This window comes from Leptinotarsa decemlineata, unplaced genomic scaffold, assembly GCF_025532065.1.
Source record: "Leptinotarsa decemlineata unplaced genomic scaffold, Ldec_3_MD MMD2_tig00001393_RagTag_RagTag, whole genome shotgun sequence".
Classification (NCBI taxonomy): Eukaryota; Metazoa; Arthropoda; class Insecta; order Coleoptera; family Chrysomelidae; genus Leptinotarsa; species Leptinotarsa decemlineata.
Window position 1 is genome coordinate 665,710 of NW_027412562.1, and position 27,938 is coordinate 693,647.

The 27,938-nt window shown below is 35.6% G+C and overlaps 1 protein-coding gene across 1 annotated transcript in view; it reads right to left on the reverse strand.

Annotated features, from left to right (window-relative positions):
• Positions 1-17,184, reverse strand: part of LOC111508731 (uncharacterized) — a 483,369-nt gene extending 466,185 nt beyond the window's left edge. The window contains exon 1 of the mRNA XM_074176068.1: positions 16,869-17,184. Within this exon, the coding sequence (XP_074032169.1) occupies positions 16,869-16,925 (57 nt within the window). The 5' untranslated portion in view covers positions 16,926-17,184. The remainder of the gene's footprint in view (positions 1-16,868) is intronic.
• Positions 17,185-27,938: the final 10,754 nt, after the last annotated feature.

Consider the following 27,938-nt stretch of genomic DNA (forward strand, 5'->3'; position numbering starts at 1 on the left):
TAACTTGTAAAGACATAAAAAACAAAAACACATTCATTTTTCACTTTCCTACATTCTTGTCCTTCTGATTATCTTTTGAAGCGAATAGAATTCGCCAAAAAGAAAACCCCAACTGAATAAAATTCCGGAATTAAAAAAACGTTTCGAGAATATCTCATACGAACCCACTTAAGTGCTTTCCGGTAGAAGCGTATAACTCAAAAAAAAAACGAGACGATCCAAATACACCAGATTAAGACTAACAGGGATTAACATTTTAAGCGTCCTCATCAAAAAGTCAAATCGTCGACACAGAAAGAATATCACTCGAAGAAAAAACAATATAATATCGCAGAGGGTGGAAAGCGATTCGTAAAATCGCCCTCCGTATTGATTATAATCTGATGGTAACAGGCATACCCCTAATCCCCTGGGTTGGTCGACATTTCTGACAGTTGTTAGGTTTATTGGACACCTAAATTATGCAACGTCTGGGATTATTGAATAAAAAGCGCTCGTAGTACTTCTCCAAAGGGAACCGAAACCCCGATGGGCTCAGAGATATTGGGGATTAATATTTATAGGTAAAGTTACGAAAGCTTAAGGGCTGACTTCTTTAGTATGTACAATGTTGATTGAGAAAAGAAACTGATGAAAAAGTTTGCTTTTGAAATATGTTTTTGGTACATATGGTGTACATTCACCATATTTTTTGGACATACCTCGTATTCTCCTGATTTGTACGACACTGAAGTTTTACGGCATGTCCATTCTTGTGGGTGATATAATTTTTTCTAAAATTATTGACTAGTTTATACCTGATTCAGGTAAAATTATTAGTTAGTAAGTATGTAGCCATAAGTATGACTGAAATTGTTACATATAAAACACTAATTCGGTAGAGTTCAGTCAGTATGAAAATTCCTGAAGAAACTATCCAGTGAAAGTCCTACAATGAAGTGTTAACTGAATGATTTATCTATTTCCATGAAGTACCGACCAATTTCAACGCATTAAATTTTGAATGAAAACCTAAGGTAAGCAAACTAAATGTTGAATACAAATTCATTCGTCGCAATTTGTAGTTTTACCCGTTCAGCAAGTATGTTTCAGATGGACAGATTGCCTGATGAGCTGTGATAACCTTTTAAATTCATCAGTACTCACGTTCATTTTTATTAAATTGGAGTGAGAATATTTTCAAGAGATATTCCTTATTGGGAAAAAAGATTTTTGGATTTCTACTTACTTGTCTTTATAAAAAGTTTTCTACATTTTTAATATTGATATGAAAAACCAAAATTTTTTCAAAATTCAATAATATTGAATGTAGAAATCAAGTTATCATCCAAAGGCATTCTGATATGCATCTTTATAGAAATATTGAAAGTCTTGATCGTAATGAAGCTACTCAGTTGATATTGAGGTTGTGACAAAATACAGATAAATACAGTAATTTATGATTATGCTACACCAAACTCATGTACTTAAAACACGAAGGTTTCAAAGGAAAGAAGAAAGCAATCAATTGCAAAATAGACGTTTCACAAAGACGTGTAGATCATGCAAAGAAGTAACTTTCAGACACAAAACTGGAAGAAATACACGAAAGAAAAAATTCTTTCGAAACAAATACCTACTTTCATATGAACATTGAGTTTCACAAAAAACACTTTTTTCTACTCGGTTTGTACTCAAAATTTTCCTTATGGAATCAAATCAGATAATATCATTCACAGGATTGCTACAAAATATAGTGTGTGAAAGGGATAAAATTTCACTCTCACGGGCTTTTTCACTCTCAATTTTCATCTAGAAGTAACTTTTGTACATGATCTACACATCATTTTGAAGCTTTTATTATGTACTCAACTGCTTTTTTCACTCTTTTGAAAGTTACCAATTTTTTTTAGTGAAAAAAACAAATCCCTCTAAAAAATTTACCCCAGTATTTTATAGAAAAAAGTACATATCTGAATTCAGTGTGATATTATTCAAAAAAAAATTCTCTAATCAAATATACCAATTTTCTTTCAGTTCATATTATTCTTTTGATTCAAAAGCGCTTTGCTTTCATTCAATTCTTATGAAATTTCAGTTAAAATGAACATTTCCTAAATTCCAAATTCGATGAAGGAATGGTTTTTATAATACATTTCAGAACGAAACGAGCATTTTAGGTTCCGTACATTCAATATATTATTGAATTTTAATGTCAAATATGCCAAAATAATTTGATGAAACTGATAAACTGAGACATTTCAACTAATATTTTCTCAAGTTGAACAAAATCGATAAAACTGTAATTTGGTTGAAAAAATAGTTTTATTTCGCCAAATCCAAATGAAGAATTTGTTTAACTGAAAAATAATTCATTTGAATCAGTTATTGAAAGTGTATGTATACAACTCTGTCGAATTCGGTCCTAATTCGTGGACAACCTCAAATAAAAACGTAATTTATGACTTCTTCCACATTGTTAATACCTTCCCCAGGCCGAGAACAGGAAACAACCACAACACAAACTTATCGGTCCAATATATCTTGTCCTTTTCGTCATACACGACAAAAATCCGTTACAACGAGCATCTGAAAGTGTTGTTCTATATTAAATAACATACTTAGAAGTTCCAAGAGCATCTGTTCTTTTCTTTAGATATCGCTGCGTGCCCTGGCCGTGACAGTTCAAGAAACGCCCTTAATGGTCGACCACCCTTAAAATTTATTATGAGCCCTCGGTATCCCGTTCACTACCGCAGATTGTGGCACTGAAATAACAAGGAACATGAATGAAAAAACCCTTGGAGTCGTTTTTTGTTCACGTCTCGTGTTACAGCACAAGAAAATCGGTCATTTACCAACGCATAGTCGATGAACATAAGTACACTCAGAGCAACGCATTTTTACAGACGTATCTCAATACTTTACGCTAGTAGGAGCACATTGAATTTCTGTGTTTATTTTCACTCCTCAAATTTCTGTCCAGTTTCAGGGTAACTTTGTACCTCCTCCTGAATTTTCTGCTTCACATTCAACGGAGATATCGTTGATGTTAATATCGATGTTAATTTTACGTTAAACTAGCAGAACCCAACTGCAAATAACATTTTGTTAGACATATTCAAACAACACACTTCAATGTGGTATTTCCACTTGACAGCTTACAAAACCTCGACAGGTGTTCAGCTATGCAATAGCATCTTCGAGCGTTATTGTGTTATGTGTTTTTGCAGCTCCATATCTCACTAAATATTCATTTCACTGTATCTGTAGAGTAGGGAGTGTGAGTGTAAGCCCACACCACTTTGGCCTTATGTGACCTATTGTACATCCTCCCGAAGAGTTGTCCTCCTAGGTCATCGTCCATCCTGTCCATTCCAGGAAGTTGGACAGATCACTAGGAGACATCTCCTTTATATCGGCAGGTGTAGGCCAAGATTCGCCGAATACACATCCTTTTATTGACGATAACTCCGGGCACTCGCATAGGACATGACTGACAGTCTCATCTTCCTGTTCACACATCCTGCATAACGATGTGTCGACTAACTCCATATTATGGAGGTATTTCCTTAGTTGACAGTGGCCAGTCAGAAATCCTACTGTTAAACGTAGATTTTTCTTGGTTATCGCCAGATATTTCTTCGGCGCCAGCTTCCCAGGGTCGCCCAGGGTAATCCTGGCAAGATTGCATTCTTTGCATCCATCCCATCTCTTGAGGGATTGAGCATGGGTGTAACATTTGGCTAGTTCCGCAATTGTCGGAGTCATCAGGCCGTAGGTGCCACTGGGTCCTAAACTTCTTAGTCCAGCTGCTTCCTTGGCTGAGTCGGCAATGCGATTACTTTCACTCCTGTCGTGGCCTTTAACCCACCTCAGGATGATGTTATTATCTACCGAGGCTTTGGCTAAATCTTGGTGGCAGGCTAGTACTAGCCTTAGGTATCATTTTGTCATTCAAGGCTAATAGGGCTTGTCTACTATCAGTACAGATTGTAATGGTTTTGTCAGAAAGTCCTTTCTTGATTCCTTCTCTTGTAGCGATTGAGATATCAGCCAGTTCTGTTTAGACCACGCTGGTATTTTTTCCCATTCCTCACTTAATCCTTAGGCGTAATGATCCACATCCTGAACCTACTTTGATTTTTGAACCGTCTGTATATATGCGTATTGCATTTGCAGCATCTGACTCTGTGTACTGTTTTATTTGTATTTTGTAGGGTTTATTAAACACAAACCTGGGTCGATTGCATCACTGGTTGCCTGCAGCAGAGGTTGCGCAGTAAGCGCTTCTCCCATTCCTACTTCGAGGTTTACACCAGCCGTGCGCAATCGTAACATGGCCATTAACGCAACCTCATTAACGTACAGGTCCAGAGGGGTCTGACCTGTGATTAAATCAGTTCCATTGCCGCGGTTGGTGTTGTTACCATGGCTCCTGTGATGGCCGTTGCTTGTAGAACTTTCGGTCTCCATGCAATGGCTCAGTACGTTAACATAGGTCTTATTATTGCAGTGTAGATTCAGGTAACCACACGGGGTGAAATACCCTATGCGCGTCCCACTGTCCTCCGACATTGCTCATAAGTCAAATATGCTCTTTTTACTCTACCCTGTAGGTGAGAGTTCCATGTTAGCTTCCTGTCGAGGATAGTACCAAGGTATGTCACCTCTTCAGAGAAGTTTACTTTACTTTTGGAGATTTCGAGAGGTTTTAAGCCCGATAAACTTCTTTTCCTGGTGAAAAGGACCATCTCAGTCTTCTTGGGATTGATCGACAATGAGTCTTCCTTACACCGTCTTTCTATTAATTTGAGCCCATCCTGCGCTCTATCGCACAGTGTGTTCACAAATTTGCCGGTCTACAAGATAACTATGTCTTCTACATATGCAATTGTGTAGAATCCATTATTGTTGAGGTGAATAATCATGTGGACATCCCCTCATGACCAGTCTTGTAATGTCTTCTATATCGATACTTATTGCTCTATTAGAGTTCATCGTGAGTATCCATTCTCCTACTACCAGGGGTACATTCCTGGAGTGTAGTTGCTGAGTAATTGTTGGAAAGGTTGTTTTATCAAACGCTCCCTCCATATCTATACCCAGAATGGATTCTTTATTGTCCAATGATCTCTTGATTCCGCCAACCATATGTGAAGACCTTTCCGGATTATATGAATGCTGATCTGGATGAAGTGGGTTGTGAACTAGTACTTCATCTCTTAATTACCGCTCACATAGCCTCTCCATAGTTTTTAAGAAGGACGATGTGCAACCGCGCCAAATTGTCACAAGTACCAGAAATGTCAGCAGCAGCCAGCACTGGTCCACAGAAGAGGTCCAATTTCTCCACGACAAAGCCCGCCCGCACCTTTGACAAATCATCGTCCAGAAATTAAACGAATTGAGCGTCGAAGCTCTGCCTCACCGCCATACTCCCCAGACCTTTCCCCAACCAACTACCATCTTTACAAGTACTTCGATGATTTTTTCTCTGATAGAATCTTTGCCAACCATAACCAGGCAAAAATGGCCTTCGTCGACTTCATCAAATCCCGAGCACCACCTTTTCATGGTGACAGAATCAATCAACTTGTCACATTAGCAAAAGTGCAATGATTGAAATATCACATTTTTCGAATAAATTGAATAAGTATTGACTGACATATTACAGTTTAAAGTAGACTCATGAAAATTTGCTCTCTTCATTCATTCTGTTTATTTCAATACATGAATTTTTGTTGCTTTCAGCTTTCAAATAGCTCAACTTTCTTGAAATGAATAGATAAATGACGTTGGAATGATAGGGATTTTTAAAACATGAAAGTCAAAATCAGGTTCGTATTTTACACTTGCCTTTCACTGGACAAACCTTGATGATGGTCTTCGAAGACCGAAACAGTGCTCGAAGGCGGAATGCCCTAGACAATTTTGATTTTCAACAAATACTTTGAAAACGCTTGGAAAAATCAACCTCTATAATGTATTCATTCAAAAATTCAATGTTATGATTGTTTTCCATTTTCTTTTTCTTTTTCGTAATCTGGATCTTTTTTTATATATAAGTACTCTTTGAATATTTGTATTTTCTCTATTTGTAAATGTAAACCTGTTGAGAATAAACATATTATAATTACTATTATTACTACTCATAGAAATGAAAGCCTGGGGAAATTTATGAAATCTACCCAAAATCGTAACAAGGGGCTACTTTACAGAGTTTCAAAAATGAAAGAAATCATTCTTTGAAAAAGAAAAGATCTATTGACCGTATTATACAGGATGTGTTTCAAAATGGTTCAGATACGGTTTTGTATGCTAATTTGGTTGACACAGAGGTTGAGAAGTTCGGTATTGAATTGCAGATAAGGTGATCGTTAGTAAACTGAAAGTAGACTGTGCTATCGGTAACAATATTTCTGGTCATTATTTTTTATCGGTATAGAAATCAGCATATTGTTCGCACCTAGAGTCAAATTACTCAAGTTATCTGATGTTGCGCCATAGTTTGGAAGGTTATGCCGTAACAAGACCTTGGAGGCGGAACCAAAGTTCACCTGTTTGGTTTCGAATCGATATTATAAGTAAATAATCTAACAAGTATTGTTTTCGATAATAAAATATCCGTTCTATGTATGTCTCCGAGAACTACTTATTTCCAGTCTGAAAAGGAAAAATACAGTGCGTAAACAAAGTATCATTAATTCAGAAGATCTTGCTGAGCTGTTTTCAAGAATATATCTAAAATAACGGCACACAGTACAAAATAATGTATTTTCAAAATTCAATAAGAAAGTTATTGCATAAGTACGTTACTGTAATTTTTACAAAATAATAGGAAAGCAATAAAATTATAGAATGAGAATTAGGTCATTATGCAGCTACTGCATTCACCATCAAAACCAAATAAAAAATTGAAAGTTTAAATAACTACATAAACACGGTTCAATAGCAACACAAACTGAGAAATAAAAAATAATTCGAAATTAATTTGAGACTTTGTTCAACAGTGTGGCCGCATCCAATTGTTTCTTTCACTGACAAAATCAGTCGCGGGAAAAAAACTTTCACTGCGACCACTTTCATCAGTTTCCTCCACTAACAAAATGAGGCGGCTAAAATCCGAGGCGGTTAAAATCCGAGGCGGTTTAGGCGTAGTGCGACCTAAGCCTAACAAGTCATGGTTTTAAAATCAGTCGCGGGAAAAAACTATCGAAAAAACCGTCAGTGTGGCCGCTTGCAATAGTTTTCTTTACTGGCAAAATCAGGCGGTTTAAATCGGCGGCAGTTTAGCCGTAGTGTGGCCTGAGCCTAAAAAGTCGCGGTTTCAAAATCAGTCGCGGGAAAAAAACGCCGAAAAAACCGTTAGTGTGACCGCTTCCACTAGTTTCCTTTACTGACAAAATCAGTCGCAGGAAAAAACCTTCACTGTGACCGCTCTCATTAGTTTTCTACCGAAACCGTCGAAAAAACCGTTAACGTGGCCGCTTCCAATAGTTTCCTTTACTGACAAAATCAGTGGCGGAAAAAAACCGCCGAAAAACCGTTAGTGTGGCCGCTTCCACTAGTTTCCTTTACTGACAAAATCAGTCGCGGGAAAAATCCTTCACTGTGACCGCTCTCATTAGTTTCCTACCGAAACCGTCAAAAAACCCTTTAGTGTGGCCGCTTCCAATAGTTTCCTTCACTGACAAAATCAGTGGCGGGAAAAAACCTTCACTGCGACCGCTTTCATCAGTTTCCTGATGTAAAAATCCGAGGCGGTTTAGGCGTAGTGCGGCCTAAGCCTAACAAGTCACGGTTTTAAAATCAGTCGCGGGAAAAACCATCGAAAAAACCGTCAGTGTGGCCGCTTCCAATAGTTTTCTTTAATGGCAAAATCAGGCGGTTAAAATCGGCGGCAGTTTAGCCGTAGTACGGCCTGAGCCAAACAAGTCGCGATTTCAAAATCAGTCGCGGGAAAAAACCGCCGAAAAAACCGTCAGTGTGGCCGCTTCCACTAGTTTCCCTTACTGACGAAATCAGTCGCAAGAAAAAACCTTCACTGTGACCGCTCTCATTAGTTTCCTACCGAAACCGTCGAAAAAACCGTTAATGTGGCCGCTTCCAATAGTTTCCTTTACTGACAAAATCAGTGGCGGGAAAAAACCTTCACTGCGACCGCTTTCATTAGTGTCCTTCACTAACAAAATGAGGCGGTTAAATTCCAAGGCGGTTTAGGCGTAGTGCGGCCTAAGCCTAACAAGTCACGGTTTTAAAATCAGTCGCGGGAAAAAACCATCGAAAAACCCTTCAGTGTGGCCGCTTGCAATAGTTTTCTTTACTGGCAAAATCAGGCGGTTGAAATCGGCGGCAGTTTAGGCGCAGTGCGGCCTAAGCCTAACAAGTCGCGGTTTCAAAATCAGTCGCGGAAAAAAACCGTCAGAACGACCCAATACTTGCGAAATGTTTGATGACGTTTTCTTTCTCTGCTTTTCAGTATTAAAGCAACCTTCTTTTCAGTATTAGAGCAACACAAACAGCTCTCTTGAAATCCATCTTCAAGCTGAAAATCGTGGCCAGTTTCGCGGTTTTCAACCGTTGTGTGTCCGTTTCGGGCGGTTTTGCGGTTCACCTCCTACGGGAAAAAACCGTAGTGCCACCTCAGCCTTAGACTAAATGAATCTACCAAGAAACCTACAATAATATCCGAACAGACAGCTTGTAAAAAACATATCATTCGAATCTTTTTCCTCTCAACTGAAAAATTCATTGTTTTAGAAAGGAAAAACCAATTGTTTATAATTTTTGTTCTACCGCCACTGTTCATCATGCCAAGTTTCAGTCCAAGTTTAGTAAAACACCTCAGTTTGTTCTTCCTCAACATTTTCCGATAAAAAATTAGTCATGACTTTTGGAATCGTCTTGAAAGCAAGTTCGTGTCAACTTACGTCAACATTGATTTATTGCTCATGTGGAATCACGATATCATGATAAAATCGTATACGTATTTCGTATAGCTATAACGAAACCTTGAACTCTAGATAGCTGAATTTCAAACTGGTTGTTTTGTTGCCGTTTGCATGTTTTTGTTGCTCGGAATTTGCCGTCTAGTTTTGTTGAAAGTCGGTCAGAAGTTTAATTGGCCTATTGTTCGTCGATCTAGATGATCATAACCGGAGAATGCCTTTTTGCAGACTTCGAAAGTCGGAAAAAGCCAAACAGTTGCAACAGGTTGGCAACTAGTTTTATTACAGTCCACTTTGGAAAATTGGAAGTTTTCATGACCACTATTTGTTTCGGTATGACATGAAAAAAGTGTTAAATTGTAAGGCATTATAATAATAAATTATGTCAATTTTTAGATAATCAAAATAAATCGTACGGATAAATTGAACCGTACAACCGTATATTTACAATTATTGCAAAACTGAATACCTCAAAAGAGTATTTCAGAAACAAATGAGTTGTATACGATTTATCTTCATACCTGTTTTACGTTTTTTTCATTATCTGTTTGTCTATATACAAAGATAATCCTTATCATATCAATTTCGGGTCGCACTTTCGAGACTGATAAATTTTAACGGTCGAGATAAGAGCAATAATACATACATGTGAGCCATGCTCCAGTTCAAAGAATTGATTGTTCATCTTTTTTTTTTATTTAAAAGGAAAAACACCGCATCAACCACTAGGGTTATTAGCGGTTACAGTAGGTACATTAAATTTTGTTAGAGATGCCAACATTTTCCAAAAAACTATAAAAGGGAAGTAAAGTTCGTAACATCCAATGCATTGGTGAGGTCGCTTGGTAATCCGAAAAATTGTCTTTCTTCATTGAAAGCTGGGCAATCAGAGATGAAATGTTCAACACTCATCGTCACACTGCAGGTATCACAAATGCGAGGCTCTTCATGCTTTAGGAGATGTAGATGGGTAAATTTCGTATGTCCAATTCTCAGGTGTGTAAGTAAAAGTTGCTGTCTCGGTAATTTTGAGTGACTAGATTCGGATTAATGGCTCTGAGTTTATTATTATAAGGGGATTGCCACCTTTGCTTCCATCTGTCGCATATGAGCTCTTTTATTTGGAAATAAACGTCTTGATAGTGCACTCGTTGGATCTCTCAACAGTTGGGGTTGGAAAAAGCCTCTCGAGCTTCTGAATCGGCCCTTTTATTACCCTTCATTCTCATATGAGAAGGAATCCAAACTATCTCAATGTGTTTATCATCCTGTAATAACTTTCCCAGTTCAGTTTTAATGAGAAGAAGAAGAGCATTTTTCGGGTAGAGTTGTTGGATGCCCAAGACAGCACTGAGAGAATCAGTTAAAATGACATGATCACCAACAGATCTGGTAGATACTGGAGAAAGACGGTAGTCGATAAGTGTAAGTGGTGGTATCTGTTATCACAGCGGCTCCTACTCCTTCAACTGTTTTGGAAGAATCGGTTTATATATGTTTGAAGTGCTGATATTTGGAGACCAGTTCGGCGAAGGATTTCTTTATGAAATTTGAAGGGGTTTCGTATTTGGGAAAGTTGAGGAGATAGGTATTACAGGGGGTAATTGGTAATGTCCAGGGAGGGGGAATTTTCAAGTCAAGAGGAAGAATATTTGGAAAGTCTATATGGTTATCAGAAACTTTGGCAATTTTCACATAAAAAGGTAAGGGGTAATTTTGTTTCTGTTCAAAGATATGTTGATTGTTCATCTTTCATTGAAAAAGTATATTCCCGATTCTTCAAATTATATTTTACTTCCAGCATTAACTACTTAAAGCATTTTGTTTTCCAGTTTACAACATGTTGAAGTCACCCGAGAAAAAATACAGTTTCTGCAATCGAGACAATTTTTGCGAAAAATTCAGTTTTTAGGAAGATTATTTCCTTCATCCTGATGTTATGAATAAACATTGAAGGCTCAGCTTTGTAGGACACCATCATATGTGACTGTTACTGTCCTAATCGAATTGAACATTGTACTTTTAGGAAAACAATCTAGCGTTGTTCAGGGGAAATTTATTTGATTTAAAAATTGATATTTTGTTCTTATATCTATGCATTTGGCCGAGAATATTTCCGGAAATAATCTTTGTGAATATACTCGACTTGAATATCCACATTTTCAAGGTAGTGCTGAATAATGGAGTTTGTTAGTAGAAACGGAAATTCATCGATACATTTTATCTCTTATTCGTTTCAATGAAATGCCCTCCTTTCAACTAGCTCGGTTGACAGATGCGCCAAGGTGAATCCTAAAGATTCCGAAATGATTTTTGGACGCCAAAAGCGGTAATATAAGGAGGAAACAATTTCCACACAGACGATAACAAAAAAAAATTATAGAATTAATATTTTTTTTCAGTCTGCCATGCAAGTTTGTTATGGTAGTTAACCGAGCGATGTTTATTCTCATTGTAGTGTGGCGGTAGCTTAAGTTATCTAGTCTGTGATTGACTAGATAAGGGTCGTTTTAAAATATAACCAGGGGGTTTTTGATAAAGATTTCGAAGCGGGATCGACATAAAACGCGGTATGTGATGAAGACGAATATTCCGTATTACATCAGAAAATTTTTAAACAGAGTATGCTGAGTTTGGGGAGAATTTGAATGATACACAACTTCATAGTTCTTGCATCAGCATTATAGAACTTGAAGAATCTGTCGTACCTGCACCTGTATTTTTTTCAGCGAATGGTTCTAAACATATAATTACCAAAGTGTGACGAGGTTCGCGTGAAAGAGCATGTTTTCAAGTGTCCCAAACCATCGTTAGGTCCAAATCCACTTTTTGACACGCTATGTACCTTATTTCGGTCAATACCACATATAATATATAAGAAATAGGTACTCAGTTTTTTCATTGACCAGCGTTTTTTGCTCGTTCTGAATGGGGCAATAATTTACGCGGCTATTGAGTTGATACTTGGATATTACTGGAGTTTTTCCAAAACCGTTTTTTAACACCTCGACACGTGTTTCGATCATCTTCAAAAGGAAGATCAAATGATACTTGTTGAAATGTCATGAAAGAAAACTCTAAACCAGTGCATCCCTATGTTTTGCAGGTATTTTCAAAAAATGTTCCAAACTATTTTTTCACATTCATTTTGAGTACCAAATCTTATATTTTTTCTTAGTCAAGTCTCACCATCGATATTACGCTGACAGAACTGAATTGAAATATCAGAGTTTTCGATTATTACTTATGAAAGAGACTGCTGAAAATGTAAAAACTTCTTTCGGAAAATGTTCATAACTTTGTGTCGCAGGCGACTGTTTTTGTCAACAATGAAATATGCAGTAGGAATGTGGAAAAATCAAAAGGTTTCGATGTTTTGTCTGTGTTTTAGTAAACTGTGTTCGCTATGAAATTCGATTATCGGCACTAGGCATGCTATTTTCATTGATATGCTCTATTGTTGTTCATTTCACACAAGAATGATATTTAATTTTCCTTTGAAGAACATGAGCGGAAAAAAACAATGAACAGGTTAAGAATGTAGCAGTAGAAAACACGCCAGTCAGACTAGTTTTTGTCTGTTTGATAAATTTCGAATTTCAAGTTTGTTTCCACAACTGAAACAAGTTTTTTGTTTCAGTTTTTGAAAACGAAACTACTCGCAAGCGAGTCCGTTTGGTGGAAACCCATCTTAAAATTTCTCAGGAAATTAAAAAATTGCAACACCTGCTTCACTATTACAAAGTGAAACACCTGTCTATTCATTCATTTCTCTGATAGCAATTTCATAAACAAACACCGTACGATTTGATTTGCACAAACTTTGTTTTTAATTTTTTTTTTGTTTTGAAGTACCCTAAATTTTTGATTCATTTATCCATTAAGTATATTACAGATGCCCAAATAGTGGTGAGGATTCGTGAAAATGGTGAGGATTTTCTTTTTCAATTTGAACTTAAGATGGAACATTTGATTTAAAAACTAGTCATTTCTTATCTAAATGGTCCCGTTATCTCAAAGTTGAATTTCTATAATCCAGAAGGACTCTTCCAATCGTAAATTGAGTTGTTTTTGAGGTCACGATCAATTGAAAACTCTAACCTGAAAAGTAGATTTCAATCTACTTTTAGATTTCAATCTACTTTTAGATACATTTTACAAATATATTATTTCAGATACTTAAATTTTTTCCACAGAAGTTTGCTGAAAAAATGTAAGATATGTAAAATAAGTTATCAATTTTCGCAAAATATAATTGTCTTGGTCCACACGTGGGTATGATTACCAACTCATTAAAATATAGTTATTACAGTTAATGAGAAATAAATATCAATACGAACAGTTAACCATTATTTCTGTTTTAATTAAAATCATAGAAAGTCAAATTTCAATTGGTTTCCTGGTTGTATCCATAGTTGTGTGACTTTTACAAGGTTATATCGGACAGATCCTCTAGAGATTTCATTGGAAGTTACGAAAAACTGCTTATTTTTAATCGTCATATTTCATGATATCGAAAACATTCACATCATCGCTGATTATCAGGTGCTCCTCAATGTGTCGACTTTTTTTATTTGTTTGTTTCAACGTCATTATATTTGTACTCGTAAGATTCAGGGCCGATGATTACAAAGCATATGAATGTGTTTCTATTTCCAATTGGATTGTACACATATCTAAACGTGACGTCCCAAAAAATAAACGAATACATTTTGGCACTCATCTAGAACTGTTCATTGAATAACCATTTTTTACGTAAAAAATATATCGATCTCGATTTTCAAAGTAATTAAAAAAATGTAACAAAACGAAATGGGCGTTTTTTATATTTGTAATAACTGATGGATTACTTTTACTTTCATCGGTATTTGTGGCACCGTTTCAGCGTTTTTTGAACACAAACTATGTAAAAAGTTCTGTAATTACAAAAAATATATAAAAGTTAAATCTTATGGTCATTGAGAGATAGTTTTCCAGCTACAAAAATCAAAACGAATATTGCCTTAAATTAAATTGACATTGACTTCAAGTGGATCTCATTCATTCCTTGAAATTTCAGCTGAAAATTAGTCAAATGATATTAACATCGAATTCAACCCTTCAGAAAATACATCTGAATTGATGATTTGCTGGGAAAAGAATCCTTTTTCTCTCAATATGTCTAGACTCAGGAGTTCTCAGGAACTGTTCTTGAAGTTTTGGTTATATTGAAATGAAATTGAAGAATATAAATCGATGTTAAATTTAGTTTTGGCAAATTACACATCCATTTGCGGAAAGAGCATATTTTTGACATTTCATTAAGGCTTTAGAGTCATAAAAAATTTAGTTACGATAATGATATAAAAATGTGATAATATATTGCATCCAGCAAAGTTGAGAGCAATGGTATAAGTATTTGATAAATTGAAGGGGTTATTTGATGAAATGTTGAATGTTCCTAAGTAAATACTTGATGCCCTATCAAAAACTTTTTGAACTACCTAATTTGAATTTGTAAAGAATATCTTGTGAAAAAGTGTCAAAGTTTATGTTGGGGTAAATTTATCAATGATTCGTTTCAAATTTTTTTCAGTAGAAACTCAATTTCAATAATTCTGAAAGTCATAAATATAATTTACGTCTACAAGATTTATACGTTTCCAACTTGTAAAATGTAAAATGAAATATTGTTTCTGATGAGTTTAAAAAAAAAGGTATCATTTCATCATAGGTATTTGGGTAGTATTTGGATCTGATTTCAAATTATCGAGTCTACACCGGGAAAAATGATTGAAATTTACCTCGGAATTTTCATTTCGAACGAAGAAAATTACTTCAGTTTTATTGAAAATATACTTTCTCTATTGAATAATTCACATCCCCGAGCATAATTTCAGTAGGCAATGTACTTTTCATTGAGAATTAAATATTCATCTAATATATGTGTGAAATCATAACGTATTATTTCATGTGAAGAGAAGAACTAACTGGACGATGGGTATTCCCCCTTAGTGAAATGTAAATTTTCGCCATCTCTTTATCGAATGTAAAATTACGCTTGTATTTGTGAGTGATTATTGTATTGTTCATTCTTGTCTATAGAAGCGCATCGGTTTGTCTGACGTGTGCATTACAATATTTTTGTTGTTGGTGAAAATAAGTAAAGAAGGTGAGTGCATTTCTTGTAAAATTTCAATAACTAGTCCAATAAACAGATGAATTCATTGAGTTTTCTCGTTATGCAATATAGAGTGTTTTTTTATTACAAGTATATCCTAACCTCACATCGCGAATTATTTCATACTGTATGGAATAGTACAACATATTTTAACTGATTTTCAAATAATTACAGAACATATATTTGAAAATGTTTGTGATAATTACTGAATGGTATTGAGAAAAAGAGATATACTCGATAGCAGTGGCGTGAATCATCAGTGACGCCGTATGCACTATCCATTTCAAAAATGAATTTCGATGAGGAATAAAGTTTCGTATTGGTGGTTGCAAATATCGGACAATGTTAAATCGTAATTTCATTCACCTGAAAAATATCTGAACGTTTTATTCGTATCTCTCATAATTTTGGATAAATTTGAGGATTTGTGATTCTTATTATTGAACTTGAAAACATTTTTGCGATGGAAGGCAAGTTGAAATTGAAGGAATCGAGAAACACTTTAGGACCTTTTTGTTTCTGTTGAAGAGGTGAACAAAACACTCCATCACCACTTCATACCATATCATTATAGTTATATTTGCTATATTTCAGAAAATGTTGGAAAACATTTGGAAAAATAAAATTTTTTATTTAAACGGTTGAATATGTATCAAACATTTTTGAGAAATATTAATATTGAATTCAAACTAGTAGTAGATTTTCTCTAGGAATGTGTGTTCGTCAACTTACTGTGTTTTTAGATTTCTAAACCTATTCATTTGATGATATTTCATTTCTCTTTTAGGATAATACCACCATGAGCAAGAAAGAAAATGTGTTAATTTGAAGAATGTTTTTTTTTATTTTGTACTGTTATTTGACTTTTTTGAAAATGAAAAAAAAATGTTTTGTAGAATTTCATTTCAAGAATGTATATGAACTTATTTTGTATATACATATTTTTTTTAATATATCAATGTGTAATATGTCTTGTGCATTCAATTATCTAAATTATGAGGAAAAATGGCCACTTAAGAGTCAAAAGTTAACATCCGATTGAGGTATATATAGTGTATTCAAAACTACTCTGAATACGGACCTTTTTACAACGGAATATCCCAAGGTAATATAACCCGTAAATAAAAAATTACAATGTAAAATTTTATCAGACTATAGAATTCCACTGTGAAATTATATAAAAGTATAAAATTCTACTGTAAAATTCTGTGAAGAGTGTAATATCTCGATATAAATTTATATCGCAAATTTACCCTATAAAGTTTTATTTCAACACAAAAGTACACTCAAAATGAAAAATTTCACACTTGTCTTCGGGGTAGAATTACGAAATAATATTCCGCATGGAATGTGAGATCACACACGAAAGTAATTTCTCGCTAATATGGGCGGTAATTAAATTGCCACCGGTACCGGTGGAAAAATTTTTACGTGTATTATTGAGTAATAAAAACTGTGAACCTGAAAAAGTAAACTTTAAACAATGTAAAAATGTTCTAATTTTCATGAAATATTTCGACTGGTAAGTTTTCGCTCGAGTTCGAAATAAATAATAAAGGACCCAATATTGGACCCTGTGGTGCACCATTGATATTTTTGCTCTTATCAGATATTTTATTGACGATCTGAAATTACCTTCCTTCCAGCACACTACAATAAATTATGTATATTTCAATCATTTCATTAATTAAAAAATGGTAATATATTCCCAAACAGATAAACTTTTCAATATCAGCAGCGTTATTGATAAAAATCCAACAAAACAGCGCCTCTGGTACCTTTTTTCCATCCCTGAACTTGACGGTGCCTTCAATAACGCAGCTGTTATCAACCATTATCGCACAAAAAACAAACAGAATCACATGACAATATTCCTGGGTAATTCACAATATCCAACAATTGGCAACACAGCACACTCACGTAGCGAATTTCAAAACGCGATCGTATTTTTTCGCAAGTCGGCAAAAGATACGCGATCGCGCGTGTGTTCAGTAGCCGCGAGACATAAACTCCCCCTCTGACGGTTGAAGCGCGACTGACATTGCCGCTAGATTCGGGTGAAATATCCTGCGCGATGGCTCGAGATTTGCCGATCGCGGTTATTGCTGGGTGGCCGCTAACAATGGGATTTTGCACTTGCTTCGCGGAGCTGTTAAGTTGCGTTTTCGACGAATGGGTGTTATTTTTCGTCCGATCTCAACTATTATCTCGGGGACCAGGTAATGATATGCGATTACCTGACGGTTTGGTTTTGTTATTAATTGGCGACCCGCGAGCTATGTCCGATAGGTTCGTCATTCTACTGTGTGTTAACAAATCGGATGACGTATTGTTGTTTACGGTTTTTTGAAACTTGAAATATCGAATTTGTTCAATATGATCTTTCATGTTTCCGCTTTTCTCGCACAACTTTCCTATTTTCTGAATCCAAAATGTTCCCAACAACTTTACAAAAACTAAAGCCGCATGAAAATTGTTGTAGAGTTCGGATTTTGTGAAAAAAAAAGACATGATGCAGGAGAAATTTAAATTCCATTAAATGAGGGTTTCAAAAATACAGGGAAGTGTAAAAGATAAATTGATTTTCTTCGTGATTCACAATTTCACTTCCATCCTAAAATGACAAAACCACATTCGAAAGGGTTTTTACTTTTCCCTACACCAATATAACTTTTTTTCATTCTTGGAAATCTTCATTGAAAACTTACATTTTTAATAAGAAAGAAATCCTGGGAAAACAGCCTTATATTTTACAAAAACTTGGATACTGTGTGAGAGTTGAGATGAATATTCTGGATGGAAAGCCAATCCAATTGCAAAGAGAACATGTGCAGTTCGGGACGTCCGACAGAAGTAATAACTTCTGAATTGAACTGTTCAATATTGAAATTGTTCAACCCGAAAAAAGCTCAAGTTATTAAGTACCTAAGTTTTATGTTTATCATTATGATAATGTGTATGTAATATATTAAAGCCAATTGGTCGAAGTAAACGATATTGTGCTTACTTAAAGATTTCGGCATTCTCAAAGGCCAAAAAAACCAATAAATAAAAATGAACCGGCCGCGAAGTAGTCCACGTGGGTCGTTGAATTAGCGGTTCGTATTGGATAATTTTTACTAACCGATTTTTATGATTGCCTGAAGAGTCATAAAATTAAATTTGAAGTCATTACGGTGACGAATAGAAATCAGGAATGCGGGGATGATTATCGCCGTCGTGTTCAGTTCAGGAACTGATCGCGATTTTAGTGTTGAAATTCGATATCGTTGCAGTTATAAAAACTAAAATTTTTGTTATCTGTTCAAAATGTGGCGTCCTTGGACAAGTACTAATAGTAATAACGAGTGTGATAACAACGCAGACATCTTCAAGTGTAGTGATTCTAATAGAAATGGTGAACAATGCGAAAAAGAGATACCAGTGAATGAGATTCAGATGCATTTGAATACTGAAACAGAGAGTATGTTCCAATGTATATAAGAATCTACATCTCAAGTTTTGTTTCGAGGGAAACAAACTATTACTAGCAAAATGAGATTTGATCAAAATTCCTTTCTCAACTGTTCGTAAAATAGTCAATAACAAACCTTATGAACGCAAGATACAATGTGATACAGGATTACCAAAACCTTTAGATGTTCATCTAATAAAGTCATTGAAAAAAACAATATACCTACGACTGTTACAACTGAAAACATAAGGAAGAAATTGAATACTTTCTGCCATAACATGAGCTGCTGAGACAGAACTCTTCAGAATTGGATGAAGAAACTGGGATTTAGATTTAAAATAATAAATAAACGTCAAGCAGTTATGGAAAGCATAAGAATAATGGAATTGCGTAACAAATACTAAGAACAAATAAATAAATATAGACAATAACAACATCATACCAACGAAACTTGTTATGACACTCACGACACAGTTACGAAAGAGTGGACTGATGATTAAAGAATGTGTACGCCTAACATGCCTGCGAAAAATATTTTATAAAAAGGTAATAAAGCTAATTAAAGAAGAAATATCTAATATTACCGAAGGAGACTGGCAGACAAGCATTAACAATTTGAATGCTGATGTGTGTGGCTTGGCAATTATATTTTCTGTTATACACTACAAGAAGGATCCCTTCCAAAGTGCGTGGGTTTTTCTTCTTTATCTAGCAGCCAAAATAATCTCTTCTAATTATCTCAGTTCCTGTGGACCTCTGCGGCAGCCATAACGGTACCTATGTTGAAGGGATGCTAGTTAATTGATGTTCTAGTACAAGATTTTCAGCTCAATGATTTCAGCAACCTTTTCATATGAGGGCATCTACGATAGTAAATCGTAGTTCAAGCATAAAAATTTGCTGACCTGCTTGGGAGGAGTTTGTTTCATCTGTTGGTGCAGATTCTGCTTCTTCTGCTCAAGAATCATTCAGGAACTCCCCATGTTGCAGAACAGAACAGTTGAAGATGTTGATCACAAGACTCAAAATGTTCACCGTGACTTATCTCGGTGGAACGCATCCGAAACTCCAATTTCCATGACTCTTGTGCATTTTGACCGATGACATGGGTTATGTTAGCTTTGAGGACCGCTGTTGTTTAGGGCGTATTTGCAAAAATCTGCGACTTGAGGAAACCCTACAAGAAAAAGTCAATGTTGTTTGTTCCATTACCCATTCATTCAGAAATTGGCCTCATCGTTGAGGCCCATTTCGATGAGAATCAGGGTCAGTTACCAACTGTTTCAGAGCCCATTTAGTGTAGTTGTCTATAGTCGTTTTCCTTCAGTTCAACAACTTAAATGTGATTTTGAAGCTGTTTATAGTACTAGAGTTTTTCAGTTCAAGTATTAGTAGATTAAATAATCTGAGCCCTATTACTTTGGGGGAATTGTAAGTCAGTGCATTTTTACAATATGGCATATGATAGTCTGTTTTGCACCTGGTATCAATAGAATGCACATTTTCATTTCTTATGAAACAGTTACGGTTATCATATATAAAAAGACATAATTCTAATTCATACAGGCATGGCAATGTTAGTATTTCAAAATTTTTAAAAATGCATTCACAACTTGTATTCATTGAGACTCCTGTTATACATCTTATAATCGTTTTGTGGGCGACAAAAACATCTTTGCATGAAGAGGAAGCTCCCCAGAAAGTAATACCATACCATAGACGCGATTCGTGTAGAGCATGATACAGCATAATCAGCTGTTTCTGGCCTAGAATATTACGAAGGTTTCTCAGAGATAATTCATGGAGTTCAATTTTGATATAACTGTTACTGATCCCTGTTCATCCACCAACATTATTATACACATAATTGGATATATAATAAAATACTAACTATATAACTATACTAACTATATACTATATAATAAAATACTAACGATAAAATATTGGCCTAAATCTTTAAAGAAGACAGTTATTAAACCCTTTTTTAATTAATGAGAAAAATTGAAATGTATAAATTATAGACCGATTTCTGTAATCACTGGTATAACTAAAATTCTAGAGTATATTTTGAAGAGAAGGTTAACAGAGTTTTTTGAGAAATATAATCTCCTCTCATCTAGACAGTTTGGATTTAGAGAGGCCTGGTCAACACATGATGCGATAAAGGAATTAACTACACAAGTTTATAAATATTTGCCTCTGCATATTCGTTGATCTGGCCAAGGCGTTCGATATTGTCAGTCATAATAAACTCCTGAACGCTCTAGAAGATTTAGGTATTCGTGGAACGTGTGTAATTCTCATAAAAAGTTACTTGAGTGAGAGAAAGCAGTATGTCGAAGTAGGTAATACTTTAAGTAAATACGAAGTGATGAAGTTTGGGGTACCTCAAGGCACCATACTCGGTCCAATTCTTTTCACAGTATATCTCAATAACCTGTTTAATCTCCACACTGATGGGGCAATTATAAGCTACGCAGACGACACAGCAGTTTTTTATGAAGCTGAAAACTGGAACTCCCTCATCACTAAAGCACGAAATGACTTTAATTCAATCATTGACTGGCTCAGTTTCAAACTATTGACTATAAATTTTTCTAAAACAAAATATTTAGCCTTTTCAGTGAATAACAAAAACTTACCCAGTCTTCAACCCCGTGAATTCAGAGGTGAAAACAGCATCATGAAAATCACACAAACTACAGAAATAGAGTATAACGGTCTGATGATAGACAATCATTCAAAATGGAACTCACACATTAGGAAGTTAGTGCTAAAAATTAAAAGCCTATTGTCTAAATTCAAATATTTAAGAAACATTTTCGAAGAAAAACATCTCTTAATGCTGTATTGCGCATTAGTGGAATCCCAACTGAGATATGGCATAATAGCTCGGGAAGGGGCAATAACATTATAAAGAATGATGTTGTTTACACTTTTCTTAAGCCATTTTTGTTCCAACTTTGGTCTACTGCTCTTTTTATAATTAAGCTATATCTAAAACTCTCAAGCTAGTTGAAAACACATTCTTCTGGTTAACCTGTAATCTTATTTCTACCCTTGTTTTCTTTTCCATTAATTTGACGGTATTTCAATTGATTCGTCAACATCACACCATAATAATATGTCACCACACGCAAGCTGATAATACCAGCTTCGGTGGATTTTTTGTTTATTCTTAGCCTCATATTACTAAGTTTTTCAGAATCATTTCATTTTTTAACAATAGAAGGTCTGTATTTTTTTTTCGCTATTTATGAATAAACATTTTTATTATTATATATAACTTTCTCACATTATTATTATCATCGATGAAACTGACATATTGCTTCCTTGTTGAGACAAACGTTTTCAGCCAGTCAAGTGCATTTCCTTGTATGCCAATATTATGGAGTTTTATTGCAAAGATTTTCGTGATCAACAGAGTCGAATACCTTCACGTGTTGTTAAATGCTGTATCCGTCCATGGTGGTTTGGCAAAATAGCCTGAATATATGACAGCTAATTTGACAGATGTAACTTCAACAAGATGGCCGTTTTATATGTTTAACTATGTTTTTTCCGTTAACTAGCTACCGCACCCATACGAACGATAACCCTCAGAAACTTGTGCGAGCTAAGGACTAACGAGGTCTTACCTTTTAACGTGTGATTCCTAGCACGGGTTGGATGATAGCCAGTGAAAATGGAGCGTTTAGAGTGAGGCTTGGACCATCGACTCACACATCGGCCGATTGACTGAGTGAACAAAGCAATCACGTCGAACCGCCCAGCTGCCGGGCGGTTAAAGTTCGAAAGTCTCTGTTGGCAGACCAATTATATCTCATCCATAGTTACAGGATATTCAGTGGTCTGTAAATTTAGAACACCAGAATGGAGGATCTCGATAGGCAGGTAGCAATAAATGATGCGAGGCAACAAATGAATTGGAATATCAATATCTCACGATGTGCTATCCAATGATAGACACATCAGCAGTCGCAATTAAATGGATATGGTCAACAGTGCCCTAGCACGAAATCTCTATTCAACCGACGCATGCATGACTAGACTTTTTATGGTTTTCGGAAATTGGAAAGGGCACTCTGCAGAAGAGGGACCTTTTTGTGAATAATGGCGTGACATGGACGCATATACACTCACCCTAACTGGTATTATCACAAAAACGGGGATCATGACGTGTTTACCAACATTAAAAAGATAAAGTTACTGAACCAGTTGTTGGCTTGATAAGCTGTGATGTTATGTACGTTAGTAGTAGATTTTTTGTCGGATGTGACGTATTGTAGGGACTCGGGTTGAGAAAATTTCAGCGGTAAATCATGCGAAATGCATTTGCTGGAGAATTAATTTGGGCAGATGCCAAAGCGGTAAATTCCACTTGACTCAAGGAGAGAAGTCACAACAATATTTCACACAAACGTAAAAATTTACTATTCTCAAATGACGTATACATAATAATGATGGAATAAACAAGATGGCACAAACAAAGTGTGAGGTTATGCCTCACATGTTCTGATCAACCAAAAAAAAAATATTGATATGGTTTCGTAAAATATCAAAACACTTTCCCAAAATTTATTCAGAAGTATGAGTCACATTTTATATTTTTATTAAGTTTCAGGTTGTGTAAACTACTTTTCAAAACAATAAAAAATCTAAACTGTTATAGATCCTCCCAACAAATGGTAGCGACATTCACCGTAACATTTTCTCTTCAAAATATATTGTGAGCCAAATTGGACATTATCACTGAGTTACAGCATGTTTTTCGAAAATGGGTATTCCTGTCAAAAACTTTCTATAAAGTCATTTCTAAAGCACTGTTTTCAGGTAGAATTAAAGGTGATTTCGATAGTTATTGGTGGAAAACTATTTTTCAATGAGACAACCCGTATATTCCTGCATATTCCAATATAATTCACAATAGCCTGTCCATGCGGCGGCGATTGAACAGAATGCAAATATTTACTGGAAGCTGTTAAATTTTGATTAAAGCTAAAAGCCATCACCTGAAGACGATTGTGGTTACTAATAATCAAAACGTCGTGACCTAACTTGGCTTGGAATCTCTTCAACTTTTTCATCTTATTTTATTTAGTTTTTGTTCAATTTCATTCATTTCATTTCATTTCAGGTTTTTTGCTTAATATAATTCTTTTTTTCAGCTATTCATTTTTATTTTTAAATAAAGTAATAAAAATGACTATAACGACAAAAAAGGTGAGATGAGGGTAAAATGCCAGGAAATGTATTATACAACAAAAATATATGATAGAAAATAATTCAGATCGAAATTATAGGATATCAGTAGACAGCGATATTTTCATGTATTCATTCTTGGCGTAGAAACAGTATGGAAGTAGGTACTATACAAAAATGTTGTTTTTGACATCAACAGCAAACTCTCGTGAGCCTCAAATCACTCATATTATCTTACTCAAATTTCCATCAAACGAAATGAGAATCAAACGAAATAAAAACGTATTTCCTGAAACGTGTTTCTCAGCAAAGTATATCTTGGGGTGAAATTCGCAAATTACAATAAAAGTCTGACAAGGTATGGAGTCCCAGATCATTTCAATTCAAAGTTTTCACGTTCCCTTCGATATTTTGCACTCATATCACCTTAAACTGGGAAAGCACCCCAACTGGTTCTCAATAAAGGCCAACATTCGTAATACGGCTTCAAAGAATGGGTATATTATACAAAAACTCGTCATAAAACAGCTTGGGGTTAGCGGCAGGGTCAATACGCCAGAAATTCATTCATTGTATGGAAAATTACGAACAGTGCTAAATGTCTGCTGCAAGTTGTCGCTTTTGTTTTTGAATTTGTCGATTAATCATGGAATTTATATCAGAGAAAATTGTACAACAGTGTTGAATTAACAGTGTTGATAATTGGGACCCCGGTTTTCAATTATTTAGTGAATCTCAATTCACATGGAAACCCACAGAGATCATCGCTAACACCGCACCACAGTATGCCCCACCACTTGTATGGACTACCCAAAATCCACAAGAAGGACGTTCCGCTCAGACCGATCATTAGCTCCAGAGATTCAGCCAGTCAGGACTTTTCCAGATTTATACTCTACATAATACAACTATAACAAGAATAAACATCGCCTATGTGAAGAATTCAAGGCATTTTGTCGATTTACTAGGAGCAACTGAAGTCACACAGGAAGATCAACTAATCAGTTTCGATGTGGAAAGCCTTTACTCTAACACTCCAAATCATACAGAGGAAGCTATCCGAAGACGGAGACCTGAAAGATAGAGCGAATTTACTCATAGGAGTAATTATGTACGAAACTGTTATTTCTGAACTGAAGGATGAATTCTTTACCCAAGATGAGGGACTGTCAATGGGATCGCCACTTTCACCAGTCATAGCCAACATATATATATATATATATATATATATATATATATATATATATATATATATATATATATATATATATATATGAAGTGGTGTGTAACTCTGGCCATTGAAGAAGCCGACAAGAAACCTCGTGTCTGGCTGATATACGTCGACGACACCTTCATAATATGGAACCATGGGAATACTGAACCTTCCCGAAACACATCTACAGCGTGAGAACTTCCATCACTTTCACAATGGAGAAGGAAGTCCTCGAATTGCCATCAATCAACCAAAAGAGGAACGGTCAAGACTCTATTGGACCGTACTTTCGGGCTCTGTAATACGAAGGAAGGTCTCGAGAAGGAATTAGACACCATCGAGAATTATTTTCAACGGAATAGCTACTTTAAATGCTTGCACTTTCCTACATCAGAGGATTATCGAAAAAAATAAGAAGAAAGTACAACATTAGAACCTGCTTCAGATCCGGAAACACTATCCGTAGCAGCATCACGAAAACCAGGCCACCAAACGCGGACTGCGATTCCGAAAATTGCATTTACCGGATATCCTGTGGGTGCGGAAAATCCTGTATCGGTGAAACTAAGAATCCATTGAATGTTCGCATTGCCGAGCACAAGAAACACACAGACCGTGGGGAAACCAGCAAATCAGGAATAGCAGAGCATGTTTGGACCCATCAGCATAACATGGAGTGGTCCCGAGCTGAGATCATAGACAGGTAGGAACATTGGTTCCTCCCTGTATATGCGATTCAGCCAAGCTAGCGTAGAGATACGCAACATATGGAAATCCATAATCAAGCAATAAATGGCCAACTCCCGGTCGTCTTCCACTAAATTGGTGAAACGGAAAAAGGAAAGCGGAGAAAAGAGAAAGTACTCGAATGACAAATAAATAGACGTTTGAGAAAGATAGTTTTTGGCTTTCTATTACTCTATCTTGATAAAATATGGAGTATCAAGATGGAGTAGTAGAAAGCCAAAAACTTTCTTTTCCGAAAATTAATCACTCCTAAAAATAAAACCTTTTCAATTTTAATAGTCATCTTTTGGAGAAGTTAGTCCAGTTATCACCTGAAGACTTTTGTGAATACCAACAATCGAAACGTCGTGAAGTAACTTAGCTTGGAATCTCTTAACTTTTTTATTTTTATTTTTTGTTCAATTGTTCTAATTTTACTTGTATTATATTTCATTATTGTTACATTTCAGGTTTTTTGCTTAATATAATTGTTGTTTTCAGCTAGTCATTATTGATTCTTCTTTTTTCATCAGTTCTTTCAGGGATTTCAAATCATTTTATATCATATCAGGCAATGGACGCTCGAAATAATGAAATTTATTGAAAATGGTGTTGCATGATTTTTGGTTTACAGTTAATTTGGTAGTTGTTTCAAATTGTAAAATAATGTACTTTGTTTCAGCTCTCTAAATAGCGTTGTTTTCCCGTAATCAATTAGGTATTAAAAATCGGATTTTCTAGGCACGTGACGTCATGGGCCTATTCCCGCTTCCTGTTCGATTGACCAATATGAACAATACAAATAATGAACATTGCCAAATTGAAAAATTCACGAAGAGTATAAACAGTTTCTGCTTCATTCGTGATTCAAAGTAAAATCACATTCACTTCCGTCAACTGAATCTGAGAAGAAAGTGTAATAAATGCATTGGAATGGTGAATCAATTATACATGGGATCCGAATAACACAAAACGCAATAAAAACGTTATTTTTGAAATATGTTCAACAGTAGACATTTTCATGTTGATATCACAGAAATTTCAATAATGGAAGTGTATATGAACCTGTTAACGTTTAAATTCATGAAAAAATTCTCCATATGAAATAAAATGTACTCGAAAACCATGGTTCTTGATAGAATTTAACGAGCTATATTTTTAAATGGTTCTCGAAGGCTCATGAACCCTACTGAAATAAATCAATTATGCATTCATACCACCCACCAAAAATAATAAATTCAACGTCATATATTAGCCATATTGCCACCCAGTCAGTTATATCTCTTGAATGTATGAGACACGTTCTCTTTCTAGTGTTTCGTATTTATGTTAAAATAATTGATACTTGGCAACACCGCTGTAGACACGATCAATTTCATTGGTTAACAGAAACGCGGCCAATTCAAACTCTTGTTTATCGGATTTTTTTTCTGCAAATATAAAGAGGTATTGGGACAGATTGGGCTCGATAAATATAATATACCCCTAACTCGATCAGTCTATAAGCAAACCAGTATCATTTTCAATAGCGTGAAACAAGCCCTTCATAACAAGTAATGGAAATTGAAAATTGAAAGATTCCAAGGCAAGTTACTTCACGATGTTTCGATTATTGGTATCCACAATCGTCTTTGAGTGATAACTGGTAAACTCCTTAATTATAGTCAAGCACGCTTACCTGTTTCTCAGAGGTAGAAGTGCGTCAATGCATTTCAGTGCTTACCTGAAAAAAAAATAATAATATGAACAAACATGTTTTGTGATGAGAGAAACTATCATCTATCATGATAAAAATAACCATTTGTGTAACCAGAATGAGCGTGATTTCAGCATGACAGAAAATTCCCCACATTTTATTGTACTCAAAAGATTTCAAAAACTTGTCGTCAATCGTTACAAACAAAAGGTGTTTTTGCGTTTCGAGCGGCCACCTCCAGGGAGGAGTGTCCGCTGAGGAGCTATAATGAGTTTCCCCCTTGTATCAAAACCTTAATTTGAGAGAGAAATTGCCTGAGAAGGCTCTATCAGCGAACCCTTTTCCCAGGGGATAAAATCGCGGCAAATAAGATGGCCAACCAAGTCAGGCAGGCCATCATTGATCATCGAAACGAACAGTTGGAAGAGCTTATGGAATCCTTTGAACCTGGGAGTGATGAGCTTTGGCGAGTCACTCGCAGGCTCAAGGGGAAGAAGACTGCTCTCTCACCCATTCATGTAGAGCGCGGAGTATGCTACTTTCCCGCCTCGATGGAA